The 23,177-nt window shown below is 41.4% G+C and overlaps 1 protein-coding gene across 1 annotated transcript in view; it reads right to left on the reverse strand.

Annotated features, from left to right (window-relative positions):
* Positions 1-5,298: 5,298 nt before the first annotated feature.
* The window catches only part of HS6ST2 (heparan sulfate 6-O-sulfotransferase 2), a 312,930-nt gene continuing 295,051 nt past the window's right edge, over positions 5,299-23,177 (reverse strand). The window contains exon 6 of the mRNA XM_006772723.2: positions 5,299-8,340. Within this exon, the coding sequence (XP_006772786.1) occupies positions 7,443-8,340 (898 nt within the window). The 3' untranslated portion in view covers positions 5,299-7,442. The remainder of the gene's footprint in view (positions 8,341-23,177) is intronic.

The following is a 23,177-nucleotide window of genomic DNA, read 5'->3' on the forward strand; positions in this document are numbered from 1 at the left end:
AATCTGAATTTTTAAACAAATATATCAGGGAGGATTCTGAGGCTACAAGTCCATAAATTAGATTTCAAGACACAGTTTTAGGAAGGTGAGTATGGCGGTTAATTAAGAGGCTGAGGACTTGAGAGTGGTTAAGAAGGTATTGTGACCATCCAGGTGAGCAACAGACAAACTTGACTTACAGTGGGAGTGCCGGGAAATCAAAACAATGTCCACCCTGCCAAGTTTCTGGGAGTTTGAGGAAAGCATGGTTTCAACTGCAATGGGCTCTGGGGAACATTGGGAAACTACCAATGCCTGTTATGTCAAGCTCGTTCTCAATAAATCCTATCCCTCTTGACTACTCAATGCCGAGGCTTCTTACTTAACCTTCCTTACTACCTGTGTAGCTTTGTGAAGCCTAAATCTGCCTCTTTGATCAAATTCAAGAGTAGTTGCCATATAATCCCAAGGACCTTGATGGGCAGAGGATCCTGCTATAGCTAGTTTCAAGGAGAAAAGACCTCTTTCAGGCCTGAGGAAAAAACCACTCATGTGTTTTAATTAATCCATGAAAAGGCTGGTTAGGATTGGCTCCAGCTGGCTGGTTCAGTCCTACCAAGCTATGGTATAGCACTCTCTTTTTAGACTTGACACATCCTCTCATGTTCTCTTAAGTCACATGAAATCCAGTGGAGCATTTTTAAATGACAAAAACTGTTAAACTTTTCTTAAGCCCAGTTAGGCACCATTAAATCTTACCAAGTTTAGTGAAGTCACAAGATTTAACCAGGCATAATGAGCATTGCATTTATACAACTTAATGAGACTTGATGAGGATTATTGAACCGTATCCTACCCTTAAGGCAACAACATCAAACTTTTAAAATTCAAATGGCATAGAAGAAAAGTATTCTTTTTCCTTTTCTTTTTTTAAAGTGAAGTGAGCTACCTGAATTTATAAGCCTTGGGTATCCCCTTCCCTGAGGGTCCTTCGGAACTGTTAATCTGATAAATTATTATGTGCTAACTTTTAATGGGTTACTCTCCTTCCTACCTCCTAGGCAGCATATATGAATTTTAATAGGGTCTTCTAGACAGGCTGCTTTCACCCAGAGTACAGACTTGGAGTGTGGGAATTCCAGACACCAACCTAGACCTCTGAGGCAGGCAGTTCGACCTTTGGGCCTCTCTCACATCTCATTGTACAAACAGGCTCATACTCTGACAGTGCTCGGTGGAGAGTTGGGTTGGAAAGGAAGGAGGCTGGTAGTGAGTCATCCTTGGCTAAGTGCAATAAAGTAGATGCCAGGGATGAGGGATAATGCATTTTCATTGCTGGAGAGAGTATCAGTGACTCACTTGGCATCTTGTGGATCTTTCAGAATACTTATCACTGGCTACATTCAAATGGGTATTTATACATTTAACTCTGTAACATGTGTTTTATATATATATAGTTATTTTTAGAAAAGTTCTTTAATTTTTTACAATAAGACATATTTTACCTTTTGCTTCTTTTCTTGCCAACATTTTCAATTCTTGATCTCAGAGTCAGTCTTTAGCTATAAAACACATAAGCACTCATTAGGCATCTAGCCTTCAATACTAATAACAATAATCATCATCATAATACTATCAAACACATATAAGGCTTATTCTGTGTCAAGTACTGTTCCAAGTGCTTTACAAATATGAACTCATTTAATTCTCACAACATTCCTCTGAAGTTGGAACTATTATTTTCTCCATTTACAGATGAGGAAACTGAGGCATGGAGAGATCAGCGACTTCCCTAAGGTCACAAAGCTAGTAAGTGGTAGAATTGGGATTCAAACCCAGGCAGTATGGATCCAGGGCCTGCACTTGCAACCTAAAACATCAGCAGTACTCAGTTTGGGGGCTTAGGGCAAACTCCCCATTATATTCCAGTTTTATAGGAAAACCATGATATACTTTTGAACTTTTTTAAAAATTGGAAATTGAGTAACAATGACAGCAACATGGTTTCATTTTTGCTATCAATATGATGAAAGAGAGAGAGTTGGGGACTAGGAGGGATATTAGATTTGAATGTGAATAAGACAAGGAGGCCTGGAAGAAATCACATAATTAGACTCGTTATTTTGGGAGAGAGTGAGAGTTGTGTAGGTAATTTCACTTTTTACTTTACATACTTCTATATAGTTTTAAGTTTTTAGAAGCATGTGATTAAACACACACACTGAAAAATTAACTAAGCTTTTAACTATACTCTGTGACACAGCATTTGGTTTAGACTTCCATAATCCATAGAGAAAAGATCAGACTCTTCCCTGTTCTCAAGCCTAATGCAGTGACTTTCATGTAATATATATTCAGTAAATGTTGTGTTATTGGAAAGTATATTGTTTAAATCACACCCCTGTATTCTCTCAGACTCTGTGATCATTATAAACTCTGCCAAGATTTCACTGTTTAGGAAGTTTTAATTGGCTCTCCAACTCAAGGGTTGACCAATTTTTTTTTCTCTCCAGGGCAAGAAAGTAAATATTTTAAGCTTTTCAGGTCATAAGATCTCTGTTGCAACTACTTCTGCCTCTGTAGTGTGAGAAAAGCCAGAGGAAATATGTAAAGAATGTGCATGACTGAGTTCCAAAAAAATTTATTTACAAAAGCAGGTGGAGGGCTGCATTTGGCTCAGGTCCACGGTTTTTGAACCCCTGCTCTAGCTACTCAGAACAGCGTCTCTTGTACTGAGAAACAACTGATTTGCTTTGTTTTCAAGATACTATTCTCAGGCAGTTCCAAGGGTTTTTAACATTTGTGAAGGTCTGATTGATGTATTATAAATTTACTTTAGAATTTTTAAGGTGTTGATCTAATTAGGATTACCATATCCCACAGTCCCATGAGGTTACATTTGGACTCAGAATGCACTGTGTCTTGTTAGATGATTTACAAATACTTGGTTTTTGTTTGTTTGCATAGTTTGATCCTTAGTAAAACTGATAGAAGAAATTCCTCCTTAAGTCAGGGCAAGAAATCTGTGGGTTGCACATCACATCACCCTGGACTACTCTGTTGGTCTCTTCTGTGTCTCAGGCATGGGGAAATTGTAGTTGTCTCAAACCTGTCATGTGACGATTTTATGTTTCTTTTCACCACCACCCATAGAAGGAAATCATCTCTGCACATGTGGCAGATCTTATAGACCTCCTACCCCTCCAAGATAGCCCTGCTCTTATCCTATATAATAAAGAGGTAATGTGCAAATTAACCCTCATGCCCTTACAAGATGACTGCCTACGACCAGGTTGACAGGGGGGTTAGTGAGGGACAACCAAATGACTGAACAAGCAGGCTGTGTGGGGAGACCCGGCCTGCAGGGGGGAGGGGGGCAGTTGGGGGTGACCAGGCCAGCATGGGGGGCAGTAAGGGGTGACCAGGCTAGCCTGCAGAAGCAGTGAGGGGTGATCAGGTCAGCAGGGGGTGGTAGTTAAGGGCAACCAGGCCAGCAGGGGGGGCAGTTGGGGGCAACCAGGCAGGTAGGGGGACAGTTAGGGGTGACCAGGCTGGCAGGGGGGCCAGTAAGGGGTGACCAGGCTGGCGGGGGGGAGGCAGTTAGGGGCAACCAGGCCAGCAGGGAGGGCAGTTAAGGGCAACCAGGCAGGCAGGCAGGTAAGCAATTAGGAGCCAGTGGTCCAGGACTGTGAGAGGGATCTGGACTAAACCAGCAGTCAGACATCCCCCAAGTGGTCCCAGGTTGGAGAGGGTCCAGGCAGGCTGGGCTGAGGGTACCCCCCACCGTGCACAAATTTTATGCACTGGGCCTCTAGTTTGGTTATAACTCCTATGGAGAATCCTAAGTGCTTAGATACTGGGCTAATGAATTAATTCTTCATTATAGCTCCCCTCTGGGCTAACTCAATAGCCAATTTCCTTAGTAGCCAACCCCAAACTTGTGATCTGAAGCATAGTGCAGAGGTCCTCTACCTGTTCCCCACTTCAGTAATAGAGCCCAGATCTCCAATGCTATCCTCCTCAAGGAAAAATGTCTTTATTTTCTAAATATTTTATGTTCCTGTTCACCATTCTTCCTAAGAGGTTGTGGGACCCTTATACAATCAGGAGCTTTGGTCGCTCAATTATTACTCAATAAACAGTTGATGAGCAAAACTTTCTAAGTATAAATAGTTTACATGCTGAGTATAGTTAAATTCCCCTTTAATCCCAATGAAATAATACCTAAATTCTCTTTTGAAAAGGGCAAGGACAAATCATCCCAATCTATAATCTTAACCATAAGTTTGAAGAAAAATGTACATTGGATATTTAAAAAGCACCTTGTGTTCCCTAAGTTTAAAAACCAACACTTTAGCCCTAGCTGGTTTGGCTCTGTGGATAGAGCATCAGCCTGCAGGCTCAAGGGTCCCAGGTTCGATTCCGGTCAAGGGCATGTACCTGGGTTGCAGGCACATCCCCAGTGGGGGGCGTGCAAGAGGCAGCTGAATCAATGTTTCTCTCTCTCTCATTGATATTTCTAACTCCCTATTCCTCTCCCTTCCTCTCTGTAAAAAAATCAATAAAATATATTAAAAAAAAACACTTTATTGCTTACCTTTAACCTCTCTCCTGTGGACACAGGGGATAGATAAGAAATAAGGAGTACTCTTTTTCCTTCCTGCATGTTCTAAGACATGCACATATATACTTTAATGAATTTTAAATTAAAACACACATTCATTTGTATAGTATAATGGGTTCAATGTGCCTCCACCCTGAATTTCATGTTGAAACCCTAATCCCAATGTGGTGGCGTATGTAGGACTTTTGGGAGGTAATTAGGTCATGACTGTGGAGCCCTCATAGATGGGATTAGTCCCCTTGTAAAAAGAGGACAGGCAGCTAGTTAGCTGTTTCTGCCATGTGAGGACACAGCAACAAGATGGCATTCTGCAAGGGACATAAGGGTCCTTACTAGAACCTGACCATGCTGGCACCTCTATCTCAGACTTCCAGCCTATAGAACTGTGGGAAATAAGTTTCTGTTATTAAGCCACCCAGTTTATGGTGTTTTGTTATAGCAGTCTGAGCTGACTAAAATACAATACCAAACCTTGTCTTTCATGGGCAACTCTGTTTTACTCAAAAGAGGGAAGAGTGTGGATTACCAGAGGAAAGCGGCCAAAGCTAAGGCCATTTAGATTAGAATGGGACATCTCATTTCCATATCAGGTGGCCAAAAGGTAAAAAGGAAACTCCTTGAGAAAAGAGAATTCTGTCTGTGAAGTCATAATGTCTAGAGGCTGCAAACCTCAACTAAAATAACGAAATTACTCAGAGCCTGCAATTTAAACTTTATTTCATATCTACTGTTAAATTACACAAAATCAGTGAATGGTTTGTAAAGCTACACCATTTGGACAGATGTTTACAGTTGAAATCATGATGCTGACAAAAAAGTATATTTATAACATCCCCTATATACAATAATCAGTACAGACAGAAAAAAATGCACTTAATCTCTGCAAACCATGCACATCACAGCAACAACACAAAATGATTTTCTGAAACAAGCTTTTCCACTGGCTCGGGCTTCATCTTGCTTTCTAACAGTAACTATTAGTTTTAAGAGCAAACATTATCAATTAAAATGAAACAAATTTGAAATACCACAGTGATCTACAGAGTCTTTATTTTAAAAACATAATGTACACAAAATAGTTTCACTCTAAAATACTTTGACTTGAAGGTATGTTTTATTTATTTTTTTAATTCCTTTCAGTTTTTCAGTTCCCAGAATTCCCAGAACTGCAATACTGACAGACAAAGCAAAATTTAGGAATTTTGACACAAGCTCAGAGTCAAGAAAATTTATTTTCAATTCAAATACTCAGCTTCTTGTCCAGCTTGTGGCCATATTATTACAGATGAAACTAGATCATGCAAATGAGCAGATTATACAAGATGTGTCTTACGGTCACACTTCTAAGCATGGCTCTTCTGAAAACAAATGCCACTTCCAGTTGCCTTATTTGATTGGTAGCAAGGGGGTTAGTGTAAGTTCTTTAAAAAGTACAGCAAAATCTATAAAATGCTTCGTAGAACAGTGGCTTATGTACTTTCTTTTTTGCCCTGCTCAATTCATAACCAATACCCTAAAGTATTTATTGATAGACTAACTTTCCTCAACTTATATGCTGATACTTAACCTCATGGCAGAGCACTGTCTGCTTTGGTTCTTTCTTAAAACAAAACCTGGTAGAGGGTTAACCTCAAAGAACCAAGGTACGGTTTTGGTGTTATTGAATAACTGGCTATCCTAATGCTTAGTCTACCATTGTTTTTCTTGTGTAATTGTCTACAATCTGTCAACACGAAAAAGAAATAATGGGCTAGAAATAGCCAGCCCAACTGGAAACATTACAATAAAAATGTACAAAAGTAAATAACAATTCATTCACATTCAGGTTCAATTCTATTTGATCAAGAATAACTTCAGCAATATTATTAGACACATTATCCTGTTCAAGAGTTTCTTGATAAGGACTTCACTACACAAATATTGATAAGACAATTCTATAGAAAATCCTGACTTTTATCCAGGATCATACATCACAATAAATTCAGCAACACACCATTTAGATGACGAAGAAAGATTCTATAAATGGGATAGTTTGGAATGAGCACAACTCAGAAGCCTTAAAATGAATGAGAAGCAGCGCCAAAAGATTCCAGAATTGTTGACATTACAGTGCCCAGAAAGTATCTGGAAATTAGATCTTTACATTGGTATTCCATTTAGGAAAAAAAAAGTGTTCTGTTAATATGAGATACACCCTGTTTAAAACCTTTGAGAGTAGAAGGTAGAAAAAGTTTAAAATTTTAAACATCTCTTAACAAGATATGATCCTGTTCTATTTGAAAAGCCAATACTTTTACATAAAACTATCCATGTTTGGGAGAGAAATTTTTCATTTTGTACATTTTGGTAAAATGTACAAAACAAAAGGTTGTGTGTTTAATTTTAGGCTTTTTATGTTTATATTCATGCTAACCCCTGAAAAAAATGCTTCTAAAACTGAGTTTTAACAGTGTATCATAAATAATTTAAAGTCCTTTTTTTTAGCGATAAGTTAAGTGGTCACATTTTGTTTTCATTTTGTCTTTATAACGAATTTAAGAATTTCTTACAATATCTAAAGAGCAATTTCTGGTGAGTCTGGTTTGGCTTTTGGATTATATAAATAGTCCAACAAACCAAAAAAAAAAAAAGGGAGGGTGGCAATTTAATTACATATTGAAATTTGTTCTACCCACGCACAGTATAACATATAATTGAAAGGCAACTGTAAAGGCAACATCTTAACTTTTTTTTAGCTTCCAAATTTAAGGAAGCAAGATGTGTTTGGACACATCTTTTCAGATTTGCCATATTTTTACTGGCGCTTTGGGAAGAGTGTGCAAAAGCCTTTGGGAGCCATTTAACGCCACTTCTCTACACTGCCTATGTAGTCATTGGTGCCATTGCTGGTGTTGCTATCGCTCTGCTCTTGGCCTGGGTTCTGCTTCGGGCTTTCCCGGTTTTCTTTCTGGATTGAATTCTGACTCGAACTCTGAGTCAGATTCTGAGTCAGATTCTGAATCAGATTCTGAGTCACGTTCTGATTTGCATTCACATTTGGGTTCTGACTCTGATTCTGACTCGGATTCTGGCTCTGGACCTGACCCTGGCTCTGGAAATGGGTCTGAAGGAACCTTCCCTTCAGGAATTTGCGCTGTTCCTGACGCTTGCGCCTAGCATCCTGATGATCCTTCTGCCTCATAAACTGATACCTTTGCAGAAAGAGATCTTTCGCATAGCTGTACAATTCCATATCCAGAAAATTCAGTCCCTCAATCCGCTTTTGGATTTCCTCATTGATTTCTACACTAGAGGCCCTAGTGGTATTATATTGGGTAAACGGCGAAATGAAGTTCATGTTAAAGGTTTTTTCAAACAGATATTGGGTCTTCCGCTGAAACTCAGTAAGGCCGAAGAATGCCATGTGCTTCAGATTCGATTTGGCACTTTCTAAGAGGACCTTGTTTCTTTGCTTTTCGGGCATGACAGAGAGGTTGTAGCAGCCTACGAGGGTCAGGTCAGAGAGCATGCGAACCTGGCGGTTGTTGGCCAGATTATAGGGACAGTCCATGAACTCTTTCAGCGGGCAGCCGGACCAGTCATCACCAGTGTAGCAGCTGGGCAGCTCTTCAGAGGTTGGGGGCCTTCCATCGCAGACATGCAGTGATGCTTTCCATGTCGCCCCTCTCTGGACATGCCTCCACTCACTCAAGTACCGGGACACTGGGTCTCGGAGGATGGTGATATAGTCGAAGTTCCTACATAAAGAATTATATACCGCCAAGGCCGGTTTGGCTCTGTGGATGGAGCGTCGGCCTGCAGACTGGGGGGGTCCCGGGTCGATTCCGGTCAGGGGCATGTGCCTGGGTTGCCGGCACATTCCCAGTGAGAGATGTGCAGGAGGCAGCTGGTCGATGTTTCTCTCTCATCGATGTTTCTAGCTCTCTCTCCCCCTTCTTCTCTCTCTCCCTTCCTCTCTGTAATAAATCAATAAAATATATTTAAAAAAAAAGTTTAGGCCTAGGACATCCGTCTTGTCATGCTTCACTTGCCCTCTGTTTCTCGCTCTCTCTCCAAACAATGACAAAATCCTTTCAGTGGCCCCATTTGCTAAGTAGGCAACCATTTTATTTCAAACCGCCCAAACTCCCATTAAATGATCATGAAATGAAGACTCAGTGGAAGTAAGTGATTTTATTGAAGTTATATGGAATTGATAAGTGAAAATAAATTCTAATCTTTCTTGCTAAATACACAAAAACTTTTTTCTCAATATCCAGTCTAATCAGAATGTCATCTTTTTTAAATAAAATTTTTTATTGATTTCAGAGAGAAAGGGAGAGGGAGAGACAGAAACATCAATGATAAGAGAGAATCATGGATTGGTGGCCTCCTGCACGCCCCCTACTGGGGATGGAGCCTGCAACCTGGGCATGTGCCCTTGACCAGAATCAAACCTGGGATCCTTTAGTCCGCAGGCCAACACTCTACCCACTGAGCCAAACTGGCTAGGGCTTAATCAGAATATCTTATTTTTCCTTTATTGATTAAGGTATTACAATGTGTCCTTATCCCCCATTGCCCCCTCCCACCCACCTCCACTCATGCCCTCACCCCCCTGGTGTCTGTGTCCATTGGTTAGGCTTATATGCATGCATACAAGTCCTTTGGTTGAGAATATCTTATTAAAAAACAAAACCTCATTGAAGGAGTGTTTGATATGATATCTTTGATTTTGGTTGTATAAACATCATGGCTTATACATTATGGAAGTGGAATGCAGAGATAGGCAGAGCAGCCCAGGGCCTCCAGGAATAAACATTGTGGTTAATTACTGACTGAAATAGACATGGTATCTGCCAATGGCATATATGCAAGCTACTACCTTAATTTCAGTCTTCGCTCACATGATACTTTTCCCGATAGGAAAATTAACTCTGTAAGTATCCAAATGCCCCTTTTCTTTACCCATTGAAAGGACAATTCGATGTCAGCAAGAGCAGAGGCTTAGCTGTGTGATTCTCTTCACTTTAAAGCTGAAAGCTGATAAAATTCTTTGTTCAAATAGCAAACTAGCAAACATTAAAACCACACACACCCATACATAGCAGGTATACACACACACCCCTACCACAGGAGCATTAAGGCCTATGATATGATAAGGTATAATCAAGGGGAGAAACAACCATGGGGTGGGCTTTTAATAAGAAATGAATTTCCATTCAGGCTCAGTGCATAAAAGACAAGGTCATGGAAGGGCATATTGTGGAAGGAAAACAACAATAAACACTGAATATTAGCATTTAGTTCCTTAAAGAAAGCCTGGGGAAGGGCTTACAGCTTTTCTTAAGTTTATTCATTCCCATGTGAAAGGCTGCTGGCCCTGAACATATCCACAAGAAGCCAGAAGGAACCAACTCAATCACCCAACTAAGTCTGTTGGCTGACGTCCTCTGAGGAAACATTTCTCCCAAGTTTTGGCCTTTGAGCAACTCAGGTACCCTGGGAGCTATCCTGTAGGCCTCTATTCTGTGCCTGGTGTTTCCTCTACCTGATGTGACCTTCCTTTTTTGACTGGAAAATTCCACTCATCTTTCAAGGCCCAGTCCAAGTACGATTTCTCTTCTGAGAAAACTTACTGCAACGCTTGCTGCCAGCCATCACCTCTTCCCTGTGTCACATAGCGCTTCCACACTTGGCCTGTGTTAAAACACTTTTGATACCAAATTGCAATTATTTGTTTCTATTTCTGCTTATAATATGTTTTCTAGGACAGGGGCTCTGAGCCATCCTTCTATAACTCTCACACCATCCATCCCAGGTTTGTACCTTGGCCTTTACACCTGGCACAAAGCAGAATCTCAGTAACTCCTTCAACTGCTTATTTAATTTACTATTCTGGACAAATTGGAAACTAAGAAGGATATGCCTGATCATATAAAAACTCTGGCTAATCTTCTAAGTGCTTTGTAAAAATTACAGAAAAAAATTTTAATCACTTTCAATGTTTTTCTGGAATAAACAAGCATGGACACAGAGCATCTGGGAGTGAAGCTGGTGAGGGGGCCAAGACCACCTTCACCTATTCTCACTGCTTTTCTTAGGACCTGACTTAGTGACTGCCACTAAAATTCATCTCAGTGAACATACGCCGTTAATGAGTAGCAGCTATTGTTCCCCAGCAGCCTTTACCAACAAAGTTGACTATTCCCATGGGCTTCCTCCTTCCACTCCAAGCTTTGGTATTCATTCATTCATTCATTCATTCAGTACATAATTATCAAGCCTTTATGCTAGGCCTCAGGCGAAAGCTTAGTGACAATTAGTCTGATTATTTGGGGGGAAAATGAAATTTATTAAGTTCAATGACACATTTGGATTAATCTTTCAACCAGCTTTTCCAGGCATGCATTATAATGGGGGCTGCTGGGTGTTTTGAACCACCATAGTGGAGTCACCTTCATGCTTAGCTGACAGTCCTTTCCTAGTATGTTTTCCTGATTTAAGCCTACAGTGACATCTTCTGGTAAGTCCTAGAGTGCACCCCAGTGCCAGTCTGATGCGCTCCTTTCTAACAACCCTTCCTTACCTTTCAGAGCAGATTAATTGCAACCACCAAGGTTAGTGTCAGGAACAGTGATTTGTAAGTATTATTCCCACATGGAGAGAGAGAGGAGACACCACAGAAAGGCAGAGGCAGACATTCTGAGAGTCTTCATGTTCTGGATGTCTGACTCCTTTCACTCCAAGGTCCCTAGTGCCCACATGAGATCAGCACAGTCTCTGCACTGTAGGGATTATCATGGCAGCAAGAGAAATTAGAGGAGCCTCCACATAGGCATGCATGCAAGTGTGTGTGCATACACACTGCCCTGGTGATAACAGCCACCCTACATTCAGATGACAATAGTTCTGGAGATTCAGTGATTGCCAATGGCCCCCTTCCTCCGGGCAAAATAGGCCCAGAAGCCCAGATTGCCACAACAGGAAACACTTAATGCTACTCAAAAAATGACCTCATAAATTAAAAGGAAGATCTGCTAAAGGGCAGGTTTCGAGGAATGTCCAGTAGCCTCCTGAGTTGCATAATGTATTGGTATTGAGAAGGCAGGTAAGGATAAAACCTGGGAGTTTTAGCTGGGCAAAGGACCCAGGACGCCCATTCCTCAGAGTGAGGAGTTGTAAGGGAACATTAGAAAAGCAGTCTTCCCACCCACAGCAAATAATGATATGAAAGCCCAACCTTATGTATTAAGAATCAAATAGGCTCAGGGACATGGGTGGCACTTTTTCACTGGTCAGTTCAGTTCAAGCACCTAATGTGTGCCTGGCATTGAGACAGGCATGGGGGACAATGATAGGAGTAGGAGGTGGGGACCTAGGAGAGTATCTATATATATAAAGCCTAAACAATCATTACGACCGCACAACTGAAACGACTGGTCAATCAGTCGCTATGATGTGCACTGACCACCAGGGGCAGACGCTCAATGCAGGAGCTGCCCCCTGGTGGTCACTGTGCTCCCACAGCCAACCTCCTTCCTGGCCAGCACCCCAGATTGGCCCCGATGCGGGGAGGGGGTGGGGGGCTGGCCAGCCCCCTGAAAGGCCTTGATCACCAGCCAGGCCGAGGGACCCCCCCGACCTGTGCATGAATTCGTGCACCAGGCCTCTAGTTTCAATATAATGCTAGAGCAAGTACAAGGCACAAAGAATGCAACTTGCAGTGATTTTTAACCTAAACTGATGAGAGAAGAAGAGTTGGTGTAACTTTATTTTGAAAAACAAGTAAGAATTAGATGAGGCAAGAAGAAAGAAATGGAGTATGAGGCAAAAAGATCAGCATGAGCAAAAGCACAGAGGTATAAACTACCGTGTTGTGTGTGGAGGAAGTGTATTAAAACATCTTATTGGGAATTCCGAGGTGGTGGCAGGAATTGAGGGTGAAGAAGTAGCAATGAACCTGGTTGTGGAAGGCCTCAGATGCCATATTTAAGAATTTAGACTTCTGTGGGTGACAGGGAGGCCTTTAAAAGGTTGTAAGCAGGTAAGTGACATGATGAGATCTGTGTTTTGGAACAATCACTGAGTATGGTGTGTGAAGATGGAATTAGAGAAGTTAACTTAGGTTACTGTGAAAAACAAGACCAAGGAAAGGAGGCAGACTAGAAAAATATTTGAAAGGTAGAATTAACAATACTTGGTGACAAAATGAATGTAGGTGAAAGGAAGGAGAAGGGATTAAGGATGCCTCCCAGATCTCTCAAAAAATGTCTAAAGTGCCTGCAGAACATTTAAAAAGAGAGTTGAATGGACATATCTAGTACTCAGAGAGTGATTTGGGCTTAAGATAAAGATGTGTTATCTGCAAGATATGGTAGTTTCAGGCTGTGAGGACCTGTTTAGGGATTTTTCTTTCTTTTATTTTTTATATATTTTATTGATTTTTTACGAGAGGGAGAGATTGTTAATATATTAATTTAATATATAAACATAACATAATATATTTACATGATAGAGAGTGAGAAACATCACATTGACCAATTGCCTCCCACACGCACCCCGACCCAGGTATGTTCAGGAGTGAACCTGCAACTCAGGTATGTGCCCTTGACCAAGAATCAAACCCATAATCCTTCAGTGCATGGGCCAACGCTCTAACCACTAACCACCACTGGCCAGGTCTAGAGATTGGTTTTTAATTCCACACATATGGCTTCAGATATTTAAAAGAGAAGATTTAATACCCAGAGGTTTCTCTTCTTTATGCTAAATATGGTTTTCAACTATTCTCTATACAGCTTCGAGTGCCCTCTCTGTCCTCTTCTTTGCCTGTGAATATATCCCACTTTATTGGAATATGCCCTCCAGGCATAGTCTGACAAGTAACTAATAGGAACAATCTATCCCCCTCTCACTTTTGACACCATTTCTCTAAATCTGGCCTCATATCACATTGGCCTTGTTAGCAGACATGCCATACCACTGACACAGTCAACTAAATTCTTTCATTCATTTACACATATGCCATTTTGAAACTCAATCTACCTTGTCCTAGCCTGATGCCATTTACTTATGGTCCCGTTTCTTTTTGATAGGATAAGTCTAAGCCTGTCAAAATGTACCTGGATTTTGATTATATCCGCCAATATCATCACCATATCTTGTCATTCTTGTGGCAATGCCCATATACAGGCACTGATCAAAACAGAACAAGATGCAGGTGAAAGCAGGTTTGGGGTAGTTGCTGGAAATCTCCTTTCAGGTTGACATAACCCCAAAGGTTGCTGCTGAATGGGTGGATTTAATTTTAAACCAGTGAGCCAGGTTCAGGCACAGGAAAATCACACTCAGTCTGTTTCATTTAGTAGTATTTGGAAGGAAATAACTTGTGACTAAACGTGTCACTTAATTTAGATGACCAGGAATCACATCTTTAAATTGGAGGCATGACTCCTCATCAGTCACCTGGGTTAATGGCCATTGTTTTTTACTCTGTATGCCTTTGCAGGCAGAGCACAGTGAAATGAGCTACCCTGTACAAGTCTAGGCCAACTTCTTCCTGTCATTGATAAGTAACTGAGGAAACAACAGCAACCAATGAAAGAGTTGTCCCAGCAAGAAACCTGGGGGACACCCTGCCTCCTCTGTCTTGCCCATCACTAACATCTGAACTTTCCCTAAGTCCTGTTGACTCTAGTTCTTTTTTTTAAAAAAAATACATTTTTATTGATTTCAGAGAGAAAGAGAGAGATAGAAACATCAATGATGAGAGAGAATCATTGATTAGCTGCTTTCTGCATGCCCCCTACTAGGCATCAAGCTTGCAACCCAGGTATGTGCTCTGACCAGGAATTGAACCATGACCTCTTGGTTCATAGGTCAACCTCAACCACTGAGCATCGCCGGCCAGACCTGACTCTAGTTCTTAACAGCCCTCTAGTCCATCCTTTCCACTGCCTGGTGTCAGGCCCTCATCACTTCTTTACTGGAACACTGTAACAGCATTCTGGCCCACCTCCCTGCTTCCAGTGTCACACCCATGCCACACCCACCCGCCTAAGGCACACATCTAACCTATCATTCCCTACTTAAGACCTCTCAATGGCTCCATATCAACTATGACATGAAGTCTAAGCTCCTCCACGTGGGACCTGCAGCCACCTTTTTTTCCCTCCCTTGTTTCTATCATACATTTTCCTCCTTTTCCTGCATGATTTACATCCCCCTCCCCTCCTCTGAATCTCAGGCATTTGGCAATATCCGGAGACATTTGCTTGTCACAATTGGGGGCAGATGCTACTGGCATCTAGTAGGTCGAGTGTCAGGATGCTGCTAAACATGTGACAATGCACACAAAGAATTATCCAACCAGATACCAATAGTCTCAAGGTTAAGAAGCTCTGCTCAATATTCTATGTCCCAGGCATATAAAAGTAATGTTAATTTTCCAAATTGGTCACGGGCAATGATTCTACAGGCCCCTTTCCTTTGCATATGGAGGGCCCACTCTTTGGATAGTTTCTATCTGTATTTTTGTAGGTTATCAGGAAAATCCTTTAAAATTCAATTCAAAGATTGCCTCTTCCATGAAACCTTCTTTGGTCTTCCTTGGCAGACTTCACTGCCCTGGTATTCCTCTGTCCCCACTGCACTGGTATTCTCCCATTGTAGCATTTATCACAATGTGCTGAAATTATGTAGTAATTTGTCTGCTTCTCCCATTGTACTATGAGCTCTAGGAGGGCAGAGACCAGGTATCATTTATCAGCGTAATCTCCTCTGGACCAAGCACAATGTTTGGCATCAAATAAGTGATTAATAAAAGATTGTTGAATGAAAGTCTGCAGCAGCAGCAGCAGAGCTTAGGACCAACTAGGAAAACGCATATATTTTTCTTTGATAAGGAAAAGCCACTAGATGTCAGTATTAAATAACAAACAGATATACCATTTTATATCTGTGATGGAGTGTTTTAAAGAGATCTAGCTATAAAGGACATCTAGTAATATTTAGCAGCTGCCCCTGATTTTCTGTGCAGCATCCCACTGTTAAAGAAGGCTGGGAAGTTTAAAAATATTAAATGTAAGGAAATGGACAAAAACAAGAACCATATTTTTTTATTTTTACAGACTATCCTGCAATGAGTACTTGAGTACTGAGTCATGCAATCCTAGACTTTCAGAACAAGAAGGAACCTTTGAGATAGCAAAACAAAACACCTAGGTCAAACCCTTATCTTCTGAGGTGAGGAACTCAAGGTCCTGAGAGAGGCAAGAATTTGCCCACAAGTCACAAGTGGCTAGTAGCCCTTGGGAATCAGTCTAAGTGCAAGGAATATTGCTGGGCTGAAGGCCTGTATTTTGATAGATTCTGTCTTTGTGTTTGTTTAGGACAGCAAATAAAACAAGCCTGAAAGAGCTCACTAAACCTCATGAAGGGGAAATATTAGGCTCGAGAGACAGCACTTCCTTATACCAATTGCATATCCAGGAGCTGGAGGGGCTTGTGCCTAGTACTTATACATTAACTCCCAGCAATACTGTGAATTAGATCATCTCACTCCCATTTCAAGGATGAAGAAACTGAGATTCAGGGGGAATGAATTGACTCAGGGCCATGCTACAAGTAGGAGTACTTAGACTTGAACCTGGTTCTCTCTGACTCCAAAACATGTATTCTTCCCATTCCAGTTCTGGGACACAAACCCGTTCTGCCTCTACAAACAAACTAAAAAAGTGGTTCTCAAATTGTGGCCCCAGAGCAGCAGCCATCAGCATCACTTGCAAACTTGTTAGAAATGCACATTCTTGAGTCCATTAACCGAAGCAGAAACTAGGGGGTTCAGCCTGGCAACCTCTGTTTTAACAATTCCTTCAGGAAATTCTGATGCATATGCATGGCCAAGTTTGAGAACCACTGCCCCACACATGTGGCTTCAGAGACCAAAAGTGTCTCAGAGATCCCAGGGAATACCCAGAGTGTGGATAAGCCAAATTCGCTCCCAAGTGCAAGTCTGAGCTCCTCACTGTACTCCTTAGACAAGCCCTAAGGATGCCCATTTCTGTCCAGGGAAAGAAAGCCCAGGGAACTTAGCCTGAGAAAAGTTATGAGGATCATGCTGGAACATTTACTTTAAGGCCACTGGTTCACGAAAGGCTAAAGTAAGGTTTTTCTTGTGCTACTCAAAGAGCAAGAAATATCAAAGCCTTTTGTTTTATGGAAGAAGGCCAGCAAAACTATACCAGTTAAGGTCATAGGAGTGATCAATGAAAAGTTAATTTAAGAAAGGGAACAAATTCGTGGCCCAAATCAATAGGAATAAAGATTTTATTATACCCGAAGCTTAGTTGCTTTGTGTTGGGTTTTTTAAGTTCAGCCTTTGCACATCTTGTTCTTGGATCAAGCATGAGTGGTAGAAAAATAAGAACTGTGGTCGGTGGTCGTAAGTAAAGTCTCCAAACAGTGGGAGTTAAATATGACATTGAGTCATAAATGCTGAAGGTCTGGTCTCCTTCCTCGATTAATGATGCCTTAACCAACCACATGGACCCTCCACTGCATGTAAATGACTTGGTTAAATCAAGGAGGATGGCTTTCAGATCAAACAACATTAATATATGAGCGCAGAATAAATAAAAACACGGGTAAATAAATCAAAGGGAAAGAAGCCTCCGATGGGATTGGATCCCTCAAGCCCTGGAGTTGCCACTTTAACTGCTGCCCTTGTGTGACTCATATTCTGGCAGTCTCCAAAGAAGAGTTCCATAAACACTGATCAGCAGTGGCAGCAGCCTCATAAAAGAAGTGTAGGACTTTGAGAGGGGACTATTTCGAAGTGGGTGGATACTCACTTCATGTGTTGTTTTTTGGTAGATTTGCCAACAGTCTTGTGGCTTAGTCATGCTTTATCTATTGAGAAGGGTGAGCCATCACCTTCACATAGAATGGGTTACTTAGAACAGCACCACCCATGATTTGATTTGATTTTCTTTACATCACTAGGGAAACCCAAATGGACACTGAACCTCTCCCTTTCCTCTTCAAGTTGATGTTATGGGCTCACGAACTTGGTCAGGATCTTCTGGGCAACCCAAGAGATGTGGGGAGAAGGACCAAGCCTTGGAAGCCCACTGATCTATAAGAGAAACAAGATTTTCACTGGTTCTTTGAATGGGTTGCCTACAGTCCTTAGCAAGACCTAACCATTCCAGGTAAATACTGGATATAAAACCAACTTAGAAGAGGCTACAGGTCTTGTACACACCAAACAAGCTATTCAGTTTTTCTTGCAGAGGTTTTTTGCTATTCTTTACACCTCACCCAAAGGAATAGTTTTGTGTTTATAAGCTAATAACTTTATTAACAGCTTAGTTAATTGATTTTTCCCCTCTAACCTATCTTGTATATTGTGTGTGTGTGTGTGGAGGGAGGGACGCTAAACAGAGCACAAATGTGCTTTCATTAAACCGAAGGACATTTTCCTATGCCATTCTTCTTTTCCTCTTACAAAGTAGGAAAATTATGCTTTCTTCTCCATTGAAAAGGAAGAAAGTAGGATTTATAATGTCTGTAAATTCAAACCCAATGTGGAATTCTTCACATAATAAGTCCCGGTGATATTTACTTCTTTTTGAAATAAATCTAGCTCTCTTCCTTCCCAAAGCCCAGTAGGCTCCAAAGTACATAAATCTACGGACTTTTGCAAACAGTGAAAAAGCTGATTTCTTTAACAAGATGTGAAATTCCAAGCTTTATGACCCGTAGTTACCAGCTTTCATCCAGAGTTCATTCAATTGCTTGGCAGCATGAAAAGTTTTGCAGCTTACAATGCCTCCTGAAATTTTTTGCATTCTGAAATTATTTTGTGAGTCTCGGTTCATTAATACTTACTGTGCTTTTTGAGGTGGAAAGAACTTCTACAGAAATCCCCCTTGGGTGTGTAGATAAGGAAGCTAGGGCCCCATAAAGGGAGGCTTGGGAAATATCTAAGTGCCATCACTGGGAAGTACAATGGCTAATGTCTTCCTCTTAGGATGAGCATCCTTAGTGTCTCTTGTTCTGGGAATCTACTGTTCCTGTCCTGCCTTTTTATTGGAAAGCACATCCACTACAAACACTGCATGTTCAAGGTCTCAACCAGTAAGTAATAAAACTGGTACCTTTGTGACATTCCATTCGGGAACAGGTATGCACAAATTGGGGATATAGTATTCATTTAGCCCTAAAGTTGAGGAGCTTGGCCTTGAATTGTAAGACAGATATTTAATCTATCCAAAATCAATGTACCAACTTTGGGTAACCCCCAAATTGCCACAATTAGAGCTGTAGGGCACAGTAGTGAGAAAGCCATATGCATATGGGCACCTGCTCTCAAAGAGCTTAGAATTTAGTTGGGGAGGCAGGACCAAAATTCAGTGACAGGGGTAAAGTTTGAATATAGGGAAGGGCTAAAATAAGTGCAAAATTAGTCAGAGAGGAGAGTTTACTGTGTTCTATGATAATCAAGGAAGGCTTCATAGAGGAGGAAAAAGCTGATCACATCATAATGAATAGAAAAGATTTAAGTAGGAAGCATTATGAAGTGAGCAAACAGTACAGCAGAGGAGCTACTATTAAATGTTATGATTTAACAGGCGATTACATTGTGCCAGGCACTATGCTAGATTATTCCTCACAAAACCAAATTAAATTGGTGGTAATGCCTTCATTTTAGGCACAATGAATGTAATGATTAAGAGAGTCCATTAAGAGGGGCCTGTGTAGCTCAGTGGTTGAGCATCGACCCATGAACCAAGAAGTCACCAATAGGATTCTCAGTCAGGGCACATGCCTGGGTTGCCGGCTGGATCCCCAGTAGGGGGTGTACAAGAGGCAGCCTATCGATATTCTCTCTAATCAATGTTTCTATCTCTCTATCCCTCTCCCTTCCACTCTCTCTAAAATCAAGAAAAACATATATATATTTTTAAAAAAGGCCCATTCTAGAACTGCCCTGTCCAATCAATATATAGTCACCAGACACATATGGCTAGTGAGCCTCCTGAAATGTGGCTAGTCCAAAATAAGTGCTTTAAGTGTTTGTAAGCACATGTACTAAGGTTGACTAAGACTGAGAGGAAGATAAAATATTTCATTAATTAATTATTACTTACATTGATTACATGTTGAATGATATTTTTTATATTGGGTTAAGAAAAATATATTAAGTTTAATTTTACCTGTATCTCTTCATTTTAATGTGCCTATTAGAAGATTCAAAATTACAAATGTGGCTTAGATTTTATTTCTGTTGGATAGTGCTATTCTAGAACCAGAGTGCCTGGGTTCAAATTGCAGCTCTGGCAGTTACTAGCTGTGTCAGCTTGGGCAAATAACTTAACCTCTCTCTGCTTCTGTTTTTCTCATTTATACTGTGGGGGAAATCATTGGGTATCAATGAAGATAAAATTATATATATATATGTATATATGGCGTCCCCCCAAAAATGTTTTTACACTTTGAATAACTATTAATTCCAATGTGTTAAAGACAGAAACATCAATTTAACTATTAGCTATTAAGTGTGTGTGTACACACACACACACACACACACACACACATCCTATGTAATAAAAGGGTAATATGCAAATTGACCCTGACAGCAGAACGACTGGGAATGACTGATCACAAAGTCACACACTGACCACCAGGGGGCAGATGCTGTATGCATTGTGTGTGTGTGTGTATACAGGCACTTAGGTCTGTCTTGGGATATAACACTCAATAAGTGCCAGTTACTGTTATTGTTCTGCTGTTGTTAAACAGATAATGGTATTTAGCTATAATATTTTATTTAACCATCTAAAATCACAGCTAGTGAATGTCTGTCAGGTCTGTGTGACTGCTGAGTACAACTCTTGCCACTGCCTTGGCTGATGCCCTATTTGGTTTTTGGATCCTCATTACCAGGCACATCTGAGCCTCCACCATGTGTGTGCTCACTGTGCACAGCCCAAGGGCACAACTGGTCTGGTCAGAACAGACGTTTAAAGTAGGATGTAGCTGGATATGCTAGGATGTGAAAGGAGTGGCTGATTCTGTGGTTTTGGTGTACCTATGATAGAGCCTGAGGGATGGAATCTGGGCATGTCAGCGCTGGGGCCAGCAGAGGGATGCAGTTGGCAACTATTTTAGCTCAAGCTTCACATTCCACAGACGAGGAAACCAGATAGCCGGCTCCCTTGCCATCTGCAGACTGTGAGAAATCCAGAGACACATGGAATCATTTCTTTAGGGACCTCCACAAAGACAAGGAATCAGGTAACAGGGCTTTTTCACATGGTAGGCAGTCAATAAATATCATTTAAGGTAATTCTGAGCAGGCTGTAGCCAGTTGCACTCATTCACCTGGGCCTGCTGTCTGGGAGGCAGGCACCTCAAGTGCACTTTGGAGAAATCGTTAGAGGAAAACTAGTCAAGATAAATGCCTGCTCTCAGCATTGTGCTATTTTCCAGAACAGCACAGGGGAAATGTTATCCCCCTAAATGAAGGCTGCCTTTCTTGAGTCCTGGGTTGATTTTAATGAGCTCTAATACTGTTTTAAGGTGATGAGAGAGATGAAGTGAAAACCTTGGTTTTTGCGTGGGAAGCAGACCTTGTTAATCACTTGAACTGTAAGGAATTGTAACCGTTCAGAATTTCAAGGGCTGGCAGGGTTGTGCCTCCTTTCCCCTGGGAGAGTTTTTTTCTGCAGATATTGAGGCTGCAAAAGGTACAACTGCTGGGTAACAAGGTTATGTTGTATGTGTGTGGAAATAAGCATTATATACAGTACCAGGTACAGCGCGTTTCTTTACAGTGATATCTTTGTGAATGGAAAGAAACCTCACTAATCCCCCACCCAACCTCTCTACCTAAAAAACAATCTGATGTCACATTGGAGTGAGTACAGGAAAGGGCACCAAAGACAAGAGGATCGTGCTTGAGCAGAAGAAACTATTTTGAAGGTTCTGTTAGTACTAAAAGCAGACAAGAATTCTGTAAGTTCTGTGTGTCAGAGGTTACTTTTCAAGGTATAGATAAAAGACTCTGGCTACCTGTGTTTCCCATTTAAGACAAAAAGAGAACCTATCCTGAAATCAGCTGTTTAGCATTGGGAAGTTTAGGGGGCCGAGTACCCTCCCCAGCCCCTCCCCAGTCACAGAATGCTCCTCCAGGTTGCAAGTGAATACCACACTGTAATGTCCTGAGTCCTAGAGAAAAAGATATTTTTGTTCCTGTCCAAAATGTGCCAGAGTGGGTAAGCTTACAGTATGTGAAACCAGACAGCTATGCATGTTGTGAAATATGTCACGGTTCCATTTGGTTGGTGAACGCATAAACATCCCACAATTTTTGACAGAGTGTAAATTCTTTTTTTTAATGGCATTTTATAAGCACCTTCTTGTGCAAAATGGGACTCTCTGTTACTGAGGAGGGGTGCGGCCATCCTATAGTCACAGTGAGGAGCAGTTCAGTGAGCAAGAAGCCTAAGAGCACTCCATAGCTCCCTCCATGCATAGGCTGAGCTCGGGGCTGCTCTCTAGATGGTGGAGAGCCATGTTCTAGGCGTGTAAACTGGCCCAACCTGCTGAAACACAAAGCCTCTGCGAAGGGAACTGATGGGAGCCATGCATAGGCAAAGGCAACAGGTGCATATTTTACATGGTAGTGGGGCTGACAGGCCTTGCTGAAGTCAATTGGTCCAATCCCTTTACCAAGGAGCACACCAATGCCCAGAAATGAATGATAGGGGCTTTTCTGGGGTCACATGGCCTGTTTGTGGCAGAGTCATGAACCAAAACCCAGGGTGTAACTCCTTCTTCAGGTTTCAGAATATCATGTTGGTCCTAGTCAGTTTTACTCAGTGGGTAGCGTGTTGGCCTTCAGACCAAAGAGTCCTGGGTTTGATTCCGGTCAAGGGCATGTACCTTGGTTGCAGGCTCCTCCCCTGCCCAGACCCTGGTCAAGCACATGCAGGAGGCAACCAATTGTTTCTCTCATATTGGTTTCCCTCTGTCTTCCACTCTCCCTAAAAATCAATAGAAAAATATCCTAGGGTGAGGATTAACAAAACAAAACAAAACAAAACAAAACAAAAGCATATCATGCTCTAGGTGACTGACCATCATCAGTTTCAGGAAAATGGAGTCCCTCTGTTTAGTAGAAGCTCCCATATTCTCCAGTGCAAGATTCGAAAGCCATAAAGAAGGACTAAAAGTCAAATCTCAGACTGACAGAGATATCTGACTGATTTTCCAACTTAAGGCAAATGCTGGAGTGTGGCACCACCCTCGGACTCTTCCATTAATCATTCACTTTGAAGATGTCAGTGGGGAGTCAGATTCACTTACATGCCACATGAACCACCTACAGAGATTTGTCTCCTGGCTTGGCTTTTCTCCATGCAATTGAGGTTAATTCTCAGAGATAGTGACCCACAGCAAGTTGGATTTAAAGCCACAGATGATTACTCTAAATGACATCCCCCTTCCCACAATGATTTTTTAGAAAGGTCATCTAAAGAAAATCCATTGATATCAGTGCCTTGGAGAAGGAGGGAGGGAGGGAGGG

This window comes from Myotis davidii, unplaced genomic scaffold (genome assembly GCF_000327345.1).
Source record: "Myotis davidii unplaced genomic scaffold, ASM32734v1 scaffold1706, whole genome shotgun sequence".
Lineage (NCBI taxonomy): Eukaryota > Metazoa > Chordata > Mammalia > Chiroptera > Vespertilionidae > Myotis > Myotis davidii.